Source organism: Macrobrachium rosenbergii, chromosome 55 (assembly GCF_040412425.1).
Source record: "Macrobrachium rosenbergii isolate ZJJX-2024 chromosome 55, ASM4041242v1, whole genome shotgun sequence".
Taxonomy (NCBI): Eukaryota; Metazoa; Arthropoda; class Malacostraca; order Decapoda; family Palaemonidae; genus Macrobrachium; species Macrobrachium rosenbergii.
Window position 1 is genome coordinate 83,793,817 of NC_089795.1, and position 22,630 is coordinate 83,816,446.

The window sequence follows — 22,630 nt, forward strand, 5'->3', positions numbered from 1 at the left end:
GAAATTGATCATCCGCTCAATCTCCAAACATTACGTAAATTGCGCCACCATTTTGCCTGGCATTTGTTTAAAGAGTTAGCTATGATCGTGCGTCAGCAATCTTGGCCATATCTGTCCAGAAAAAGCCAAGATTAGAAGCCGCAAAGGTGCAAACCCAGATAAACAAACAAAATCGTGGAACTTTCTCGTTATCATTGTCACCAGATAAATTTAAATTGTACGTGTTTTTAGAATACGTTTTTGGAAAATCGCCCTGAGGAGTGCCCGTTTCAAGTGTGCCCGATGCGAGAGTCGTTAGCTCAGATGTTAAGCAGTTCCATCTCACCATACATACATTCTGTCCCTTGATTGATTTTACTAAATAAGTTATCAGGTCAATATCTTCATCAAAATGATTATCAGGTCGTAATACAAGGTTTGTCAGATCATAATACAAGATTTATCAGGTCATGTTTTCAGATCACAAGAGGTCATTCAAGGTTTATCCACTAATGTGTCATTTTTTATTCTTTTGCGGGGTGATTGTACAGCAAAAAACGGTTTCAAGCATTAAATAAAATGTTAGGTTCTTTATCCATGTGACCTGGCATCACTTTACATTTGTACGATAAATCTTCTCAGCTTAATTTAGTCCCGGGTCGCTGTTTTAAACTTCTCAGGTGTTTTTGGTATATATAATTGCCTATGTCTGATCACCATCGCACTTTTTGATTAAAACTTTTAACCTTATCATACCTGACTTCTGTCCGCCCTCAGATCTTAAAACTACTGATGGCTGTTATTAGGAAATACTTGTGAAGAAGCCAGACCAAGTGTTAAGTTGATCATAACCACCTTCAGCAATCGTTCCAAACGCCGCCAAATTGACAACCCATTAGAGCCTCAGTACTTTTTACCTTTTGTTTAGTTAAAGTTAGCCATGATCGTGCGTCTGGCAACGCTATAGGACAGAGCCACTTAAAAATCTTATTTATATAGGATATATAAAGCCAAGAAGTAAAGAAGTCAAGCACTTCGTCGCTCATATTTTTATTTCAACAAATTTTCCTATTTACTAAACAAACAAAATTTATGTATTTATATGTTTTATTCATTTATTTGTATTCAGGAGAGAGCGTACTGCTACTTAGTAAATGTATTTATTTATAAATAAATCACTGATTTTTTGTAATCGGTCATTTATCTGACAGAGCCACTGCAGTTTGGAAAAACCTTCGTGACATCAAACACATATACACGACCTGTAGTGTCAATGTTGATGAGGCGCCCTGTTATATTGGGAGAGTGCCCGACTCTGCAGTGAAGTGTGCCGATGTTTATAATATCACTTGAGACTCAGAAGTCGTGATTTATGCTATAGTCTGGAATTGTTATAGCAGTTTCAATATCTCCTGCATCGCTAATAATAGTATATAAAATATAATGTATATTGCTGTCTCTTTTGTTATACAAAGATTTATATATATATATTATCAGGTCAATATACATATAAGATTTATACAGGTCATAATACAATATATTGTCAGGTCATAATACAACAATTTATGGTCGTAATACAAGGTTTGTATTTCAGATAATATAATACAAGTATATATATAAAATTATTGTGGTCATATATATATATAATACAAGGTTTGTCAGATCATAATACAAGATTTATCAGGTCATAATACAAGGTTTATCAGGTCATAAACATTGTGTGTCATTTTTATATTATATACAAATGTATATATATATTATATCATATGGATACACACAATTTCATATATATTTGTAAATGTATGTCATATATGTATATTGTGTGTATATATATATATATATATATATATACATTTAACATATACTATATATATAGGTTTCAAATACATTTGAATATCAATATTAAGAATGAGGTTCTTGCATATATATTTACTTCATAACTATATTGTGGTTCTTATGCTTCATAGTATGACCTAAGCATCACTTCCATGTTGTATATATACATTTATATATATATATATATATATATATATATATATATATATATATATATTCTTCTCGAAGCAATATATATATCGGGTCGCTGTTTTAATATATATATATCTACAGGTGTTTCTAGACATTATATATAATTGATTATGGTATATAATGATCACCATCATACATTCACCATAATTTTAACTATCTGATTAAAACTATTTAACCTTATCATAGTAAACCATTGTTCATTGATAACCATTGTACAATTATTGTCAGGTCTGATACCTGATGGTACATTAAGTTAACCCGGGAAATACTTGTTGACTTGAATAAGTAAGAGAACCTCATGAATGACACTAACGCCGGCCTTATCCTTAATCGTTCCTCAGAACTACTATGGCGCCGCCAAGATGATATTCTCCGACAACCCATTAGGCCTAACCTGTGGAATGGTGTGTCCGACGAGTGACCTCTGCGTCGGGGGCTGCAACCTCTACGCCAATACCATATATATTTTAAAGTATAGGGTCTATCAACATCGGCGGTCATAACCAGCATATATTGCTACTGATGTCAAGTATATAGATAGATCTATATATATATACTTACTTATATATAACTATTATATATATATATATATATATATATATATATATATATAATATATATATATATATATATATATATAATATATTATAGTCGTATGTTATAAATATATAAACTATATTTGTCATACTACTATATAATAAATATTATTTTTGTATTTCTACAAATGTATCTATATATATAGATATATATTACTATATATATATACATTTATTTAAATTTTCTTATTTATTTATATATATGTATTTATATATTTATATATATATATATAGTTTATATAGTCAATATATATATATATATATATATACTACTGCTACAAAATGTAAATATTATATTGTTTATATCATTTGCAGTGATTTATATTATAATGTGATTTTTATGTATATATACTATGGTATTACTAGTTAATTAGTAATTAGCTTTTATTGTAGATGCTATGCTATATATATATATATATATATATATATTAGTTTGTATATATATATATATATAATATAGAGCCATTTAATTTATATTTCATATATATATATATAACACATATTTCTTATTGTAGTGTCAGTATTGTAATGATAGCTGTTTAATATATATATATATATATATATATATATATGATTATATATATATATCTGCTATATATATAGAGAGGTGTACACACTACTCTGAAAATGTACATATTGGTTGATATTGAACTATAGCTATCAACACATTTGTATATATATATATATATATATATAGACTCATAATGTAGTAAGCTATCATTAGATATTATATATATATCAATATGGGAATTAATTCATATATAAATATATATATAATATAAATCATATTATATATATATACATTTGTATATATATAAAATATATATATATACACACAATTGCATATATATATATATATATATATATATATATATATATACAAATGTATATATATATAAAATATATATGTATATTGTATGTATATATATACACACAATATAATATTATTTTATGTGTGTGTATATAAACTGTGTAACAATGTGATAAAATCATTTGAGGTGGTTTATATATATGTGACCAAACAAAGGTTTATAGGTAATTTTTATATACAACAATTGATGTATATATATATATATATATATGTACGTTTTTCTTTTACATTTCGCCATATATAGTTTGACAAATGTATATATATAGGTATGTAATCAACCAATATACATATATATTTTTATCTTACAACTCTAAAATATAATGTATTTCTAAATTAATTAAATATATATATTAAATTTGGTGGAATAGTTAAAGCCTCTATACCAAGGAAAATGGTATATAAATATTATGTATAGATGGTATATATATATATATATATATATATATACCCGGATACTATAGGATATATACACACAATATACATATATTTTTATATATATGGATGTAATATATATATATATATATATCATTCTTTCCTTTTTTTTTTTTTTTTTTTATCTGTATATATATATATATATATATTTCCACACAATATACATATATATATATATAATTTATTTGATGTTTCCTTGTGACCAAACTCATTCGGTGTCGTTTTTTCTTTTCTCACAAAAGTTTCGATTGTAAATCATAAATGTCTTATTCTTACAACTCCTCTCATTTCCGTTAAATGTCTCCTCATTGGAAGGATTGTCTTTTCCATTAGATTTTGATGATCTCTTTGTCATTCTTTTCCTTTTTTTTCTTTTTCTTCTTTCTCCCCATGTTTCTTCTCCGATTGATATCTCTTTCTCACTCAGATGTCTCTTTCTCATTCTGTTGATGTCTCTTTCTCACTCGATTGATTTCTCTTTCTCACTCGATTGATGTCTCTTTTTTTCAGATGTCTCTTTCTCATCGATGGATGTCTCTTTCTCACTCGATTGATTTCTCTTTCTCACTCATTTGATTTCTCACACACTCAGTTGATGTCTCTTTCTCATTCAATTTATGTCTCTTTTCGATTGATTTATCTTTCTCACTCGATTGATGTCCCTTTCTCACTCGATTGATGACTTTCTCACTCGATTGATGTCCCTTTCTCTTTTGATTGATGTATCTTTCTCATTCAGTTTATGTCTCTTTCTCATTTGATTGATGTATCTTCCTCACTCGATTGATGACTCTTGCTCACGCGATTGATGTCCCTTTCTCTTTTGATTGATGTATCTTTCTCACTCGATCGATGTCTCCTTCTCGCTCAATTGACGTCTATTATTTGTGCTCGTCTGCTTTGGTCTTCCTCAGATGGGCATTCCACGAATCCGCTCGCTGACCTTCAGGACCATTTCAAAACTGCATTTTGCGAAAGTCGCTCCCTCATTGGTTAGTAAACATGTTTACAAGCCTTATTCACGTAACAAAGGAGGAGGGTATCGGTAAAATAAAGCCATTTAAATGAATGGGTGAAAATGATACGCTATAATCGTTATTTTAGGCCAGCACAGACTGGCGCCTGCTCTAGCCCCTAAATTATAATCTAGAATGAGAAGGAAATACTATTAATTTAATATCATATGCCATTTTTTTTTTTTTGATATCTGTCATTCATGGAGATGTATTGACGATGCAAGGATTTTAGTGATGTGGCGGAACATAAATGAATTGAATTCATTTACTTTCTACTTTGCACACAGAACACGTTATGTCATTTATGTATCATCATGTTTTATTTCCAAGCTACATTTTGTTGTTGTACACAACATTGTGATTTAAGTATAGAGCTTTCTATATTGCTATTTGTCCCTTATTTCATATGAATACAATGTTCTAACGTTTAATTACCTGTGTAAGTTCCTTCTTTAGTTTCAAAGAAAAACAGTGTTTTGTGTGTCTCGTCATCCTTGTTTTCCTCAAATATATTCAGAAATAACTTCCTTTGTAGCTTGAAGTGCTTGGAAGGAAAGGAGTAAAGTTTAAAAGATATCTCCACCATATGCGCAGAACCAATATTTCCATCTTCTGCGCAGGTTGCGGCCCAGCTTCTGTATCGTGCGCCACTTTCCTCGCGCGTCTCGGCTACGACAACGTGGACGTCTTCGAGAAGCGGGAGTACGTGGGCGGACTGAGCTCCTCCGAGATTCCCCAGTATCGCCTCCCTTACGAGGTGGTCAAGTTCGAGGTGGATCTCATGAAGGATCTGGGAGTCAAGGTCCATCACGGACGCCAGCTGTCCGTGTCGGATATCACCGTCAAGGTAACGCCTGAAGGAGTCTGGGATGTCTGAGATTCAGTGGTGGGTTTCCTTGAAAAATCCTTTGTGAGTTTGCTATTAAGTAGTGAGTCCTGTACCTGGTAGCTAGTTGACAGCGAGGGGGTCACAGTTAAGGGGGAAGATGGGTGTGGGTTAGCATCCCTATCCAAAGATCTGGGGAGGTTGGTGGTAGCACCTTCTAGAACGCCCCTTCAGATAGGTAAACGTAAATATATTATATATATATATATATATATATATATATATATATATATATATATATATATATATATATATATATATATATATATATATATAATATATATATATATATATATATATATATATATATATAGATACTGTCAATATCTAGATAGTAATTCCTTAGTATTTAACAACTGCTAAAGATAATGAAAGACACTAGAAACTCTCAATTGATCGTTGTATTGTTTGCAGGGACTCCAAAACGAAGGGTATGAGGCTATATTCGTTGGCATCGGTCTCCCGCAACCAAAAAAGATTGGCATCTTCGCTGATCTGACAATCGATATGGGATTCTACACAAGTAAAGACTTCCTGCCTCTTGTCACAGCCGGGAGTAAGCCAGGTAAAGTAGTTTAATGTGTATCTTTATTAAAAATGATAGACCACTTGGATTTTGCCATTCTAATATTTTTATTGAAATTTTTTAGTCTCTGCTTAGGTTCGTGTGACGTTTTGTAGTCCATGCTTGGATTCAAGGTCTAGACTAGAGAGTATAATATGCTTAGGTTCGTGTAATGTTTTTTAGTCTATGCTCAGGCACGTCTAACTTTTTAGTTTATGCTTAGGTTCGTATAATGTTTTTTAGTCTACGCTTAGTTCGTGTAACGTTTTTAGTGAACGTTTAGGTTCGTATAACGTTTTTTAGTCTACGCTTAGGTTGGTGTAACGATTTTTAGTCTACGCTTAGGTTCGTGTAACGTAAATGCATAATACAATCTCTCCAGATCTGTACACTGCTAATTTTCACGGAACAGAAATAAGAATGAATCCATTCTCTTATTTTGGTTGTGTACAAATATCACTTAACCCTTATTCTATATTTCGATTTTCTCTTCGTAGGATTGTGCGCCTGTAAAGCTCAGCTTCCAGCTGTGAGAGGCACTGTGCTGGTGCTCGGTGCTGGTGACACCGCCTTTGACTGCGCCACATCTGCCCTCCGCTGTGGTGCTAAGCGCGTGTTTGTCGTCTTCAGGAAAGGTTTTACCAATATACGAGCTGTGCCGGAAGAGGTATTATTATTATTGTGTGTGTGTGTGTGTTGTGTGTATTATCTTATGAAATCCACTTTCTTCTGGAATAGGTCGAAAAGTTACAGACCAAACTCCTGCTCTTTGGCCCAGTGGTAAGAGATGAAAATCCCTTTAGACTGATATGGTTAGGCAATATGCAGGTGGCGACCCTTGCCTGCATTTTATATTGTGAAAGTTCAAACAGTCATATCTACAAAGTGCGTAACCAGTGACTTCCTTGTGGCTTACTGTAAGTGAATACCGTGGCCACTATACTAAATTTACATGTTGCAATTTTGATTAGTCACGTGATCTGGCCGCCATTAGACCACTGGACAGATCACTGAACGAGTGGTCTTTAAAAACTAGATTTGATATTTCCGTGGTGTGTAAAGTAGGTCACAGTTGACCGGTGCAATTTTTTTTTTTTAATACCGAACCACGTTTAGGCTCATCATTTCGCTGAATTTGACGCTGAAACTAGGTGTAGCGTTGTTTTTGGAAATGCTGAATTGAGGTCACTTGATTTGTTACCTTTCAGCGCCTAAGCCAAAACGGAATTGTAGTAAAGCTTGGTAATGCTGTTCTCAGAAACTGATGCATCGAGAGCCTTTGTACATTAGAAATCATGCAGAGTGATGTGCACAATTTCCAGTAGTACTTCTTCCTATCCTCTTGTAGGATTTTTGATACAAAGTTTCAGTGTCACGTGACAAGAGGCTCCTGCTCTTACTTCCATTATCAAATGATGATGATTATGATTGTACCCGTATACAGGTATGCGCTAATTAAGTATACCTTAGTTTAACCAGACCACTGAGCTGATTAACAGCTCTCCTGGGCTAATGGAAGGATTGGATTTATTTACGTGACTAGAACCAATTGGTTACCTAGCAGCGGAACCTACAGTTTATTGTGGAATCGAACCACATTATGGCGAAATGAATTTCTATCACCAGAAATAAATTCCTCTTATTCTTCATTGGCCGGTCGGAGATTCGAACTCGCGGCCAGCAGAGTGCAAGCAGATATGCTCTAGTTAAGAAATGTTTGTAATAAATAACATGTTCATCACTACTTAATCATTCATAATTAGTTTTTTCCCATTATAATGACAAAATGATAACTTAATAATAGTAATTAACTTCCATTTTTCTAATAAGTGATCCCTTTTTTATTCTGTTTCCCATTACCTTCTGTTACTTCTTTCAAATGGAAACCATATGCTTTGGAAGCTTGAATTGCAGGTCAGTGGCCCCTGTGGGCTTCTTCCATATGAGTAGGGTTCGTCCTCTGAATAATAATAATATTAATAATAATAATCCGTTTTACGAGGAACATCCAGAAAATTAAATACACATTGTACATTGCTTATTCATTTTTTCCCTAACAGATGGAGCTGGCGCGCGAGGAAATGTGTGAATTTCTTCCCTTCCTCTCTCCCCGCAAAGTCATCACGAAGAACGGACGAGTTGCAGCCATGGAGTTTGCTCGTACCGAGCAGACTGAAGATGGAACGTGGATCGAGGACGATGAACAAATTGTCAGGCTCAAGTGTGATTATATCATCTCGGCCTTTGGATCAGGTCTTTCAGACAATGACAGTAAGTTTGAAGACGCCGGATACCGCGTTGAAAATGTGAAATGATTGATCGTCGTGGAATGAAAATTAACTTGCAAAGCAAATCTTCACAGAATTCGGAAAAGAGAATGTTCTATCTGTAGTTTGACATTTTGATTGGTCTTTTTATTATGTTGACTTATTGGAGTTCTTATTGTTGTGATATTTAAAACTAATTAAATAAGAAACTTGAAAGCCTGTGTTGATTGTTGTGTTATGGAAAATAGTCAGCAGAATAAGTAGTGGAGCTGAATGAATGCGTTTCAGCAGCTAAAGCGTTGGTTTATATCAGGTTTATTTTTAACTTTCAGAATGAAATTTATTGTTAATAAAAATACATGTAATTGCAGAATACAAATTCAATATTGGTTTAGTAAGTTATAATTTAGGTCGCTTCCAGTGTACATATAATAAAAAGTTAACGGTTTTAGTTTTGTAATTGCTGAGCATGTTGGTGTTTTTTTTTCTGGAGAGCATTTCTGTCAGAATTTGCCAGGTTGTCCATACGTTATGACCTTATATGTTATTCAATGTTCCAGTCACTGCCGCACTGTCTCCTCTGAAGTTCAATCGATGGGGCTTACCGGAAGTCGATCCTAAAACAATGGCCTCGAGTGAGCCAGGAGTGTACTGTGGTGGTGATATTGCAGGAGTTGCTGAGACCACTGTCGAAAGTGTCAATGATGGCAAGACAGCTGCGTGGAATATTCACAAGTATTTGCAGGTATGATAAGTAATTTGTGCATGCATTATAAACTATAATAGTATCTTATTAAATTTTCTGGTCATTCTAAGGAAGAGTTCCGCAAGGAGGTACTGTTTATTAATGAAATTTGGTGACTGAATAATTTAGAAAAGGGTGTATATGATGCAGTAAAGGTGAGATCACTTGAAAATTTATCGAAATAATGTGAGAAATTTCCCGCTTTTGTTTTGCGTTAATCCCCGATGGGCTAGTACTAATCATGGCGTCCCGCAGATCTTTCTGCATAAAAACCGAGCTCCAACGAACGTAAACAAAAGACGGTAAATTTTTCAAGTTATCTTATCTGTACTGCATCACACACACCCTTTTCTATATTGTTCAGTCAAGAAATTGATAAAAAATATCTCCGTGTAGAGCTCTTCCTTAGAATGACCAAATTTCTCCTTTGTGGATTCTTTATTTTTTTACTGTTTATGTTTTTGCTACGTGAAACTGTGGATTTTTTTTCTTGTCAAGTAAAGGACTTCCACTTTATTGCAGTCTCTGCATGGGATGTTTGTACCAGAAAAACCTCAGCTGCCTAAGTTCTATTCACCAATTGATGAAGTTGACCTCTCCATTACGATCTGCGGTATCAAGTAAGTGTTTCATCCCGAAATTGACTTGGAGCTGCATTCACAAAGTACTTAGTTCGCCAGATTCATTTCTGTGAACGTATGTAATCTCTACGTGCGTCATTCTTGTAACAACAAGTAATCTCTACTTGCGTCGTTCTTGTAACAGCAAGTAGTCTGTACTTGCGTCGTTCTTGTAACAGCAAGTAGTCTGTACTTGCGTCGTTCTTGTAACAGCAAGTAGTCTGTACTTGCGTCGTTCTTGTAACAGCAAGTAGTCTGTACTTGCGTCGTTCTTGTAACAGCAAGTAGTCTGTACTTGCGTCGTTCTTGTAATAACAAGTAATCTGTACTTGCGTCGTTCTTGTAACAACAAGTAATCTACTTGCGTCGTTCTTGTAACAAGTAATCTCTACTTGCGTCGTACTTGTAACAACAATGTTATCAGCCTGTTTATGTTATTCACAGATACACGTGCATGTTGTGATTGGCAGTTTAGAGAGAAATTTGTATTTTTTATGGTTAGTTAACTTGTGAACAATATTATTACAAATAAGGTCTAAAGTTCAGTGTATGAGGGTGAACAATTACAGATACGGTACCTAAATTTCGGTATATAAAGATGTGGGACTCTCTCTCTCTCTCTCTCTCTCTCTCTCTCTCTCTCTCTCTCTCTCTCTCTCTCTCTCTCTCTCTCTCTCTCTCATCTCCATATTTTTAATGGAACTCTGTAGAGAGGTGTCAAGTGAAGAAAACAGAACATCATGTAGGAATGAGCAAGTAATTAGAATTAAATGATAGCATGGTTCTGACAAACAATGTTTTTATTTATAACTTATCATTAAGTTTGTTTCATATGTGATGAAATGTATATGTGATGGGATTGAAGTGTTTGTTGTTTTGCCTTTTCACTACCCTTTTTGTCATTCCTGTGTATTTATTTGTTTCAGATTCCCCAATCCCTTCGGCCTAGCATCTGCACCGCCAACAACAGCATCTGCTATGATAAGAAGAGCGTTCGATGCTGGCTGGGGATTCTGTGTAACGAAAACTTTTGCTCTGGACAAGGTATGTAAATGATTCATCAATATCATTTCCCAGTGTTCTGCTTCCAATGCCCAGATGCTGTATGTTTAGTGTAACGTACTTTTCTCATTCCATTTCAGGACATTGTAACCAACGTATCCCCTCGAATTGTTAGGGGAACGACATCTGGTCATATTTATGGACCAGGGCAAGGCTCTTTCCTCAACATAGAACTTATTTCAGAAAAGACTTGCGCTTATTGGCTACAGAGCATCACAGAGTTGAAGAAGGATTTCCCAGATAAGGTAATTAGATTATTTTTTATGATTTTAAGTACAGGGTACACCCTTAATAGCATATTTTCAAGTGATAGAAAATTAACAAATCCATATAAAAAAACATCGAATTATCCACATGATCTGAATTCATGCCGAAGTCATAATATTGGACATTTTCCACAGACGTTAGCTCAAGTTTACGCATTATAATGTTACTTTTAAATCAGAGTAAGAGATGAATTCTAAAGCAAAGTCCAGTGTAGTGTATATCTCTGAAATCTTGTAACTCTCATTGGTTAAATCCGGAAGATTTACAACAGAATGGGGTTTCTTAATAGATGAGGATATATATTGGACCAAGCCCTTTGGGAGAGCTGGTTGATTGACAGCTACATATATAAATCAACATGGAATTAGACAGATAAAAGTGACAAGAAATTATGTTAATAGCCACATTTAGTCTTGACCATCAGCTCATATTCGATCTAAGATATATGAAAGATTTAATGCCACTAATAATAATTTAAGAATGGGCAGGAAGGGATGGGGCAAGGCAGCCCAACTTGGTATCGGTCCGAAGCCCTCATAAATAGGAAGGGTTGGAGTCAGGAAGGGCATCCATCCATGATACATCTGCCAAAACTAATTCTGAATTGATCCATTCATAATACAAACGGCTTGATGGCTCATTAGAAACAGTGACCCAGACTAGGGAGTAAGCTGAGAAGAAGTAGTAGTTGGAATGAGAGACATTATACATTTTTACTGAAACTACCAACATCCATCTTTATGTATTTGTAGAGTTATATAGGATTGATACATAGCCATACTGTTGTATTTCATATTACTATTAAAAAAGTTTATTTAATTTGCCGGCGATTCAATTGTAATTTTATTCGCATTGGTCTGACAGTTCAGTGAATCAGGGTATCATCTGTGCAAGAGAAAGATCCTGAAAAAATTTTTACAAAGACCAGATAGAAGTTAACTGCTGCATGTACATGGATTTGAAGGCTGGCATCCTCACAAAGAATATGTAATTATAATTACATACTCATGCACAGTAACAAAAACACCCAGTTATCTTAGTGAAAAGTTTATGATTGAACTATCAGACCTGGCAAGTAGAGAATGATCTAGAACTTTGTATGATAAGCAAGGATTAGAAAGTGTATCTGTATATATGGAAGAGTGATTTCAGTATTGTATAGATACAGTACCAGGAATTCATACCAGGAAAAACTCATTCCAGTTCAAATTCGTAATTTCAAGACTTTTTTTTTACAGTTTTTTTACAGTTTAATAAATTTCGACGAATGACAGAAATAAGCATTGTGTTCGTTCTAATATTTTTCAGGTACTCATTGCTAGTATTATGTGCAGTTACAATGCAGAGGACTGGACAGAACTGGCAAAGAAAGCAGAGGAGGCAGGTTCTGATGCTTTAGAACTAAATTTGTCTTGTCCCCACGGCATGGGAGAACGTGGTATGGGATTAGCTTGTGGTCAGGTTAGTCACTTTTGCTCACGTATTCCAATTGTACTCTACCACTGTGATTGATAGTATTTATTTTTGCATGTTTTGAGTTGTGGTATACAGTGCTGTCGCTTAACATTTTTACTGCTGTAATGTAACAGAACAGTACTGCAAAAAAAAAAAAAAAAAAAAAAAAGGAAAATTTCTCAAATTGCTGTGTTTTGTATTCATAAAATTTCACCTTCACAGGATCCAGAGCTCGTAAGAAATATTTGCCGATGGGTAAGAGCTGCAACTACCATTCCCTTCTTTGCTAAGCTGACTCCCAATGTCACCAATATTGTTGCGATTGCTACAGCTGCTTATGAAGGTAAGTAATGCGGATTGAAGAGAGTTCCTTATCATGGCATCTGTTTGTTTATCAATAATTTTGCATATTGTTGTGTGATTGTGATATGGCATTATTGCATTTATAGGTGGAAAATGATAAAAGTGAGTAACGTATAGGAATACTGTACTTTTACTTGCTCGTGCATATTTGTTCTCCTTTATAGGTATTTGGTTTTATAACTGTACTGTACTGCTCCGTAGGTGGTGCTGATGGTGTGACAGCTACTAATACTGTATCTGGACTGATGGGACTCAGACCAGATGGATCTGCATGGCCGTCAATAGGAAAAGAGCAAAGAACAACATATGGTGGTGTTTCTGGTAAGGACACTAGCAAAGGATAAGAACATTTGTTTAATATTCTTAAAGGATATTATATGTCATACTTTTAACATTGAATGTGCTTTGAGTAAAGCTATAATCTGTTGATGAGAATTATCTTGAGCGAGTAAATTTACGATAGAGATAATCTTGTCACCATTCAGTTCTCTGGACAGTATTATCATAACTTTAGTTCAAATGATTTGGCTTCTAGGTTACATTTAAAGGTGCTCGCAGGGTTTGCTCAAGGGATTTGTTCTTAAATGATAACTGAAAATAGGAGTTAGATGAAAAGGAAACAGGTAAAAGCAGTGATGCTGAGGCTGAAGGGTTTCTGCAATAGGTGCTCAACAATGCAAAATATAGCCCAAATGGAGGAAGAGATCCTCAATACCTGGAATGTATAGCAAGAGCAAATGGGGAAAAAAAGTTGAGAACCATTTTGTGAGAGATGGTCAGATCGTAAGAGGTTTAGCATTTCTGTTATTTTGTGACCACACTGCCCCGTTAAGCAACAGAGAGAGCAGTAAGAAAGACTAGGTGCCACCTGGGTGGAATGGATAAAGATAGCTGGACTACTGGTTAATAAAAATGTCCTGTTGATAGAGCATACGTATTGCAAATGAGGAATTGGCAGAGATGTGGTATCAGAGGGCTGGAAAAAAGACTGATATGGTTAGTGGACATGGAAGCAGGAGGACAGAGGCCTCTAGTAAGGCCCAGGGAATCACGAAGAAAAGGGATAAATGAAGGTCTAGATGTGATGGAAGTTCAGGAACAAAGAGCACAGGAAAAGAAAAAGATTTAGGATAATTTTTACAATGATGACCCGAATGAAAAGCTTAGTATATATAGTCACATATTCTGAAAACAGCAATAGTACAAATTGTTCAAAATTTATAATGACACCTTTTTTTGGAGACCTCACGAGATAACCATAGTTCTGTAAAGATTGCAGGTACTGTACTTATGACCAGTTTTATCACTCCACTGTTCAGAGGATGCTGAAGAGTTGCTGCTTAATTTTGTAAATTCTGTCAAATTCAATCCATTTATTTTTTCTGGGAGTATATTCCTTTCAATCTCCCTGACTAGTATATACTGTATGTGGCAATGGATTGCTTCAGATCATCAGGGCATCGAAAGAATGCAGGGAACTTCTCCCAGCAGGAATATTCAAGCATTCCTTTGCACATCAGTAGTTCAGATTGGCTAACTGTGCCCTTTGCATTAAACAAATTAAGGAGTTTATATTTATAGAACATGGTTATAGCAACTGTTGCACATATACAGGTACTTCATTGTGATGTACTGTCTGTATATTACTGTAGATAAGTGTAAGGGTTTACTGATTTTTGCTGAATGTTTAATTGGACATGTTTTCACTATCTCAGGCAATGCCATCCGCCCCATTGCTCTCCGTGCTGTAACTGCCATTGGACGAGCGTTGCCCGACTTCCCTATACTTGCCACTGGTGGTATTGACTCGGCTGATGCAGGGCTTCAGTTCTTGCTAGGAGGAGCATCAGCTTTGCAGGTATTAAGCAACAGTCAGTTTATTATGCAGCTGTGCAGAGAATGATGTAAAATGAAAATTTAAGAAATCAGTGTTTTTTTTATGGTTAACTTTATGACAAACTTTTGTACAGCTATTTTATTCTAATGATTTCAAAACATCAGGGATTACTTATTATTTCAGCACTTGATCACCCTTAACTGGTTTGCTGCACTTTGCGAAACTGTTTTTATCAAATTTATTGTGCACCTTCTTTTATCCAGTTGTTTTACCAAATGTTTTATTTTTTGGATACTTTAATACCTTGCTGTACAAGAATTTTGTATGAGTGAATTTAGTCAACCATGAATGGAAGATATTAGTTATTGTTTTAAAATATCTAGGAACTTGCAGCGTTTGATTTCAGATTATGCATACCCAGAATCTTACACCAATCATTGATCATATTTACAAGTGTACCAGTGAATATGTTCATATTTCCTTTCGTACAAAGATTGCTTGTTACAAGTTCATAGTACAAAAGTAGTGATGATGACAATAAGAGCTTGTAAAGTTCCTTCTTTAAGTGAGGAGTACAAAACATGCGGACATCACAGTGCATTTTGCACTTTGCAGACTTTTTCAGATTGCACGTACTGTACTCTTAAAACAATTACTGAGGTTGTGTGCAACCCATCCAGTTTCAAGCACAGCCAGAGAGTATGAACATTTTGAAGAATTTTTAGAGAGAGAGAGAGAGAGAGAGTGTGTGTGTCTGTGTGTGTTAGTTAGCACTTATTTTTTTAGTTACAGAGTATGAGCCAGTATTTTTCTTTCAGAGAAAGAGAGAGATTGTGTGAGTTAGCCAGCACTTATAAAATGCAGATTACATTGGCTTTTGTGTCTGTTTTCTTTCCTCTTTCATTTTGTTTTTGCTATTTATTAATCTTTCTCCCCTCCCCTTCATTGTCTGATTTTATTTTCAATTTATATGACAACTTTTTCAACTAGAAACAAAGAAGGTTAACTAAGATAACTTAAAACTCTAAAATACTTCTGATTTAACTTTGTAATGGGACACATGAAGTGATGTTCAGTAATACCCTTTAGTACAAGGATAAACATCAGTTTTGATCTGAACAGTCATGTTTTTATTTAATATGATCGTTTTCATATTTATACCTAACAGGTTACTTGTTCTCATGAAGAGTTCAAGAGTATAATTATCCATTGCTATGATTCACTTGGTTTTACCCAGAGAAAACTTTCCTGGTTAATCTGAAATCATTAAAACCAAACTTAAGTACATCATTTGGGTGACAGATTTGCAGCTCGGTTCAAAATCAAGACTTCACTGTCATTGAGGACTATATCCTTGGCCTTAAAGCGCTCCTCTATCTGCGTTCACTGGAATCTAAGAAGACGTGGATGGGACAGTCTCCTCCAACAGGAAAACATCAACTAGGAAAGCCAGTAGTTGCCCTCAGTGACATGATTGGCAAAGTAAGTTTTTTGAAATTTCAGTTGGCACCGTGATGTATAGTCATAGTGAGTGATGAATGTATGTTTTAAGTATAGTTTTGATAATACTATACTGTAGTTTCTTTACTGATATTTCTTTACAGTCTCTTTCAAACTTTGGACCATATCTTCAAGAAAAAGAAAAGTTGATTACAGAACACAAGAAAAAAGCAGACATACTGGAGCCACAACCACAAGAAAGAATAATTTCGGCACCTAAATATGGGGTTCCAACTTTGCAAGACTTGATAGGCCTTGCATTGCCTATGGTAGGGACCTATGGAGACTTGGACAACAAACAACAAAAGGTGGCGTTGATTGATGAAGTAAGTGAGGAGTTTCCATGCTTTCTTTCTTATGTTGTACTGTCTAATTTTATTCTCAGGACCCAGGTTCTCTCACCTAGTGAGTGCATATTTTATACGAAATGTGTACCTGGCTGCTCACTTCAAAACAGAACTTAAGTTTTTTTTTTTTTGACAATGGATTGTGTTATAAATGAAATTTCGTTTTAAAATGTATAATAATTAACAGCACAGTCTTGATTGAATATGATACATTAATGAGTTTATGCCATTTGAATTATGAAAAGAGCACGTGCTCCAATGAACTCTGTTATTTACTGCATATGGTTTTACAGGATATGTGCATCAACTGTGGAAAGTGTTATATGACTTGTAATGATTCTGGATATCAGGCCATCACTTTCGACCCAGAAACTCATCTAACTCACGTCACTGATGATTGCACAGGATGCACCCTTTGTGTCTCTGTCTGTCCTATCATTGACTGCATACGGTAAACCTTGTGTAGTTTGTCGTTGAGAATTTAACTGTTCTTATATCAGAATTATTTTGTAGAAACTATCTTTGAACAGGCATACTTACAATTGATAGTCAAGTTTTGAAATAAATCATAAAAACTGTAGGTCACTAAATTAAAGAAATAGCTCCTGGTGTCTCAGTTAAATGTCAGTTTACTTTCTTATACAGGATGGTCGAGAGAAAAGGCCCATACATTCCAAAGAGAGGCATACCTCTCGACACTGGGGTAGTTCCTCGTCTCCCTGCCGTTGCCCCAGCTGAATTGTCTTCTTCATGATCGAAACTTCATTTTATAGAAAGAATAATGCAAATTATTTTAAGCATTTGTTATCTCATATTCGTGTGCTACTCTGGGATGAATGTGACTACTGTATTTGTATACATGTAGGTGTCATGTTGTATATGTATGACAGGACTGCATTTATTTCTACATTCAGCTCATTACGTTCCGTAGATACTGGTAAAGTTGAGGTGTTATTTAGGAAATAGTCCAGTTTCCTTTACTGTCCTCTGTAGACACAATGTACTGTCATAGCTACCTAAAATAATAACAGAACAGAAAGTTATAAAGGTATAAAAAAATAAATAAAAATACATTACCATTGTCATTGTGATATGTGACGCAGAAATACTGTGTTGAACTTCAAAAAATATACTTGGCATGTGATGCTAATGGTATTTTATAATTTATGGTAAAAGAGTAAGGTACTTTGGTTGATCTTATTTTCTTATATTTTATCAATATTCGTATTGTAAATTTCATGATGGCAATAAGAATAGTTTAAAGAAAGACAGAGGCACTGTTAGAAAGGCTAGAGTCAGTAAATTCAATTAATTAGAAAAAAAAAGTCTGGTGGATGTAAAATTGTCAAGCAAAAATTTAACATTTACAACTTTATCTTTTAGAACCTCCTAGGGGAGCATTTGTTGTAAAATTAACCAGGCTTATGGGTAAGGTTACTGCAAATACAGTATAATGACGTAGTTTTGCTCTGTTTATTTTCCAACAAAGTAAAAACTCCTGGTTTTAGCACTCTTAACTTTCTAAGCGAGCTTCTGCAAATTTGTAAATTAAAACAGTTGCATGTTGACAGCATTATTTTTATATCTCCTACAATTTTCTCCTTGCATTAAGGCTAGCTTTCATGTAAATGTCTTCATATCTGTGTAGTCACTAAAAATTCAAGCCTCACAAAGTTTTCAGCAGTGCAAGTGATTCACTGAGCCACTAATCTCTATGGCTCAGTTGTATGATTCTTTACAAGAACTTTGAGTAGGCTCCCAATTAGCTGAAAACCGTCACAAGATTGACTGAATTTTACATACTTTCAGACTTGCCATGCTAATCAGTAACTCATGAGTTAAGCCAGCCCCCGTGCTTCTTGAAATTATCCCGAGAGAGCACGAGATGGTTTATAATCAAGAAGTCTGCCGTACAGTCAGATAGAAGTATCACTACTGGGGTACTCATGTAGGGTACATCATATTATGTTTCAGTAAATTAGAAGCCTCCTTCAACGGCCAATAGGCTTTCCTGGTGAATGTGTAACCTTGCAAAGGGTACATAGATTAATCTGTAAATGAGGAAATCTGCCTTATTCCTCTGTCTAATAAGTGTTTCATGTAAAAAAGAAAAAAAAATAATATATATGTGTGTGTGTGTGTATGTATGTATGTAAAGTATAACGAGAAGTCTGTTAAGAGGTCAAGAAAATGTGTATTTTATAGGTCAAGAAAATGTGTATTTTATTATCTGACAAAAAAAAATCAAATACCTTGTGTTTCTCTTATTAAAACTGGTTGTAAGGCCAAGGTTTAATACATCATAGAAAGAATTAAAACAAGAGTCTTAAGATTTAAGTGGTAAAAACATTAAATCAGTAAACAAACTAGTAAAATTAATCACAACAACAACGCAGAAAAAAATAACTGAAAACATCACTCCCAAGATTGGTCAAAAAGTTCTACTTTGGTGTTTATGGTAGCCTATATTTTGAAGGGCAAAGGAATCACTCAAGGACTGTTTTGGCAGATTTTGACTTGGAAAAAGAAAATGTTGGAGAATAAGAATGATTTTAAGAATAGAGAAGAATGGTATTCTTGGCACAAACCATTGTTTTTATAGAACTTGTATCATTGATGCTGATAACATGTCGCTATCGCAACACTCCACCACAAGTTCTCCATAATCGATATTCAGTCCCACAGTATTGCGTATACCTCATGATCTTTGAAGTATTGTCACCTCTTTGTGAATTGTTTATGAAACAAAAAGGGACATGAGAGCATAAAGAATGTGGTGAAAACATGAGCTAGTTGAAATGTAATGTTTGTTTACCCATATTATAAGAACACGACTTTGGATGTAAAGAGGCACATTTGTTATAACAGTAACCTTATTCGGAATAATCAATAGCAATGAGAACTCTCAGCATTTTGGAACCCAAAAACTTCTCGAAGGAAGACAATGAAAAAAATAATATCCAAAGACAGTAAGCCTAAACCCATTTTAGAAAATTCGGCACATGCCGATACCCTTATCTTGTTAAATGAAAATATCTCAAATATCATTCGATATCACACAACGCCTACTTTATCTATCTAGATAATTCGTAGACTGAATTTTAATTGATATGTAAATAGTGTGGATGACCCCAATTAAAATGTACATGTAATGACATAGGGTTATCAGTTTATAATTCTTGACTTTGTTGTAATTTTTTAGGGAATGACGGCAATGAACGGTAGGATCCCGTAAGGTTTGCAAGTTTTAAAGTAATCAAAAGAGCACTGGAGATCCAAAATCGTTTGTACTAAACTAGGTAAAACAGTATGATGCAGGGTTGCTCTGCATCCGTTATCGGAAGAGAACACTATTTAACTTTTTAAAGATGATTAAATCTGTGGTCTCCTAATTAATCAACAAATTTTACCATTTAAGGTTCTTGAATATGGACAAGGTGAAAACGGTAAGATTAAGAATCCAGTTATAGATAATTTTGATTATTTTGGTATTGTTTGCAAAAGATACAGTGTAAAACAACACCTGACGTACTTTGTTAGTTAAATTTTCCAGAATTGAAATTTTTAACACTCAAAAATGGCGTCTAAATAAAGAAAGTAAGAAAAAAGCACTTATTGTTTTCTATTTTGGCGCTGGATTATGGATGTTGGTGAAGTGGTGACTCAGTCAGTCGAGTGACTCGAGTCTCCTCATTTTTGGTCCATAGACTGTAATGGCGTGTGATGGTGTTGTTTACCGACGGTTAGCTCACTTTTCAAAGAAGTTTCATCCTGCAGTGTTTTGCTCGGTATGTAAAATTGCAATTTGTTTGTCTCTGTGATTTAATTGCTGTCAGGATATGTAAATATAATGTCAGGTTAAGGGATTGGTTGAGCTAGTACTAGGGTAGTTCTTAAAGGTGGTTGCCTTTCCCCCATTATAGTTTGACAGAATGTGAACCATCATAAATCAAGCTAGACTGTTGCTATTGCTTATAGAAATGCGATTCATGATGGATCTGTTGGACTTTAGTTGGGAATGGATTTGTAGACTAAAGGCAAATTTTAGTCGAGTATAGGCTGCAGCTAGGCTACCCCTAGGCAAACCTTGAGAATAGGCCTAGGCTGTATACAGTGTTGCTAAGGACACGAATCATGGCCTGATTGTAAAACTACGTGAAGGATTTTGTTGCATTCTAAGTCAGTCCAAGAAAGAATCTTAGGATCCACCTGGCAGAATTAAAAATACTAGGCCAATAGGCTAAGGGAAATTTCAAAAGTTCCATTTGTCGATAAGGTAGTGATGTAGGCTAAGGGAAGTGGAGATAAATTCATCATGCCCTTTGCACAACCCCTAGGAGAAGAATAATCCTGTTAGTGTGAGGTGGCCAACTCTCCATTCACTCTAGCCTCCTTTATAATTCTCCGAATTCTAGGCCTTCCAGTGATTCCCGATAGGCCTAGGACTATTGTCAAAAAGAGCGCCAGGTAATCCTGCTGTTTAGGGGTTGAGATTCACTGCATTATATAAAGTCAAGACCAACACAGATTTATTAAATATTTATTGAATCACGGAAAACAATGAAAAAATGAGCAGTTTATCTGCTTACAGAAGCAGAGACTGTAAAAAAACAAAGGGAATAAATGGGGAATATCAGTAAACAAAAACATGTCTTAGGGGACATGGACCCATAGAATTTTGAGAAAATTGTAAATCTCTGCTTCTGTAAGCAGATGAACGGATTATTTTTTCAGATTTATTAAAAAGTGGCTGCTGAAGAGCAAGAGCCCGTGCTAGGTTCCTAGCTGGTTCCTGATTCTTAAGCGCTCACTCCACAAACACAGTTGCAGGCACACTACACTATTCGAGTGAGGTGCAGAGGTTTATCTCCTTTGTGTTTTAACAATCTCTGCTTCTGTAAGCAGATAAACTGCTCATTTTTTTTAGCCAATATACATCTGTTTGCAGATCTGCCAAAAAAAAAGAAATTGAAAATAGTAAGTAAAACTTAAACACAAAAGGGAGCAGTGAATTTGGACCCCTGAACTGTAGGATTACCTGGTGCTCTTTTTGGCACAATACATAGTCCTAGGCCTGATAGGCTAATTGGAAGGCCTAGAATTCTGAGAACTCTAAGGGAGGCTGGAGTGAGTGGAGAATTGAGGAAGAAAGAGCGCAGGAAAGGCTTATGGTGGAATTTTGCAAACTCCCTTTGCATCATACAACATTGGTGGTAATGATGATGTTGCCATTCATTCTAAAGCTATTGAAATATATATTTTTCCCACTGACTGTGCTTTGTGAAACTGTTAAAATTCTTCAAACACCAGTGTTTTGTTTTTGTTGTATATGTGAAATAATTTTTATTGATTGTTAGTAATAGATCAGCTTAACTTTTTGTTAGGTATAAGATACCAGTTTTAAATAGTGAATTTTTAAGTCATAAGATACTAGTTTTAGATAGTGAATTTTTAAGGTATTTTTGGCTGTTTTGTGGCTTGATAATTTCAGTTGAAAAAGTTTGGTAATATAATGATGTTTTAAGCATATTTGCTCATACAGGGATACTAACCTTTAGCATTTACATACGAGTAGCCTATTGCTCAGTATGAGCTGAAATTACTCATTGAAACTTGGTAAAATGGTAGTTAACTGGTGTTAGATATGTGTGTGAGGGTGAAAACACCCCCCAAAAAAAAAAAAAACCCTGCCATGTGAAGCACATTTTCAATAAGCTTTTACTTCAAACCATAATAGCAATCCAGAGTTGAAGATAAGATTTATCCTATGTTTTATGTATGCTTTGAACATTTC

General features: G+C 34.7%; 1 protein-coding gene across 1 annotated transcript; it reads left to right on the forward strand.

Moving 5' to 3' along the window:
• The first annotated feature begins 1,190 nt into the window (after nucleotides 1–1,190).
• Nucleotides 1,191–18,404, forward strand: su(r) (dihydropyrimidine dehydrogenase su(r)). Its single transcript, XM_067099182.1, has 19 exons — nucleotides 1,191–1,408; nucleotides 2,349–2,536; nucleotides 4,821–4,898; nucleotides 5,543–5,769; nucleotides 6,223–6,373; nucleotides 6,871–7,040; nucleotides 8,434–8,644; nucleotides 9,201–9,385; nucleotides 9,908–10,005; nucleotides 10,932–11,049; nucleotides 11,148–11,312; nucleotides 12,643–12,795; nucleotides 13,012–13,132; nucleotides 13,354–13,473; nucleotides 14,868–15,010; nucleotides 16,292–16,471; nucleotides 16,594–16,815; nucleotides 17,130–17,287; nucleotides 17,482–18,404. Exons 2-19 carry the CDS (start codon nucleotides 2,530–2,532, stop codon nucleotides 17,588–17,590), a joined length of 2,616 nt encoding a protein of 871 aa, XP_066955283.1. The 5' UTR covers nucleotides 1,191–1,408; nucleotides 2,349–2,529; the 3' UTR covers nucleotides 17,591–18,404.
• The last annotated feature ends 4,226 nt before the right edge of the window (nucleotides 18,405–22,630 follow it).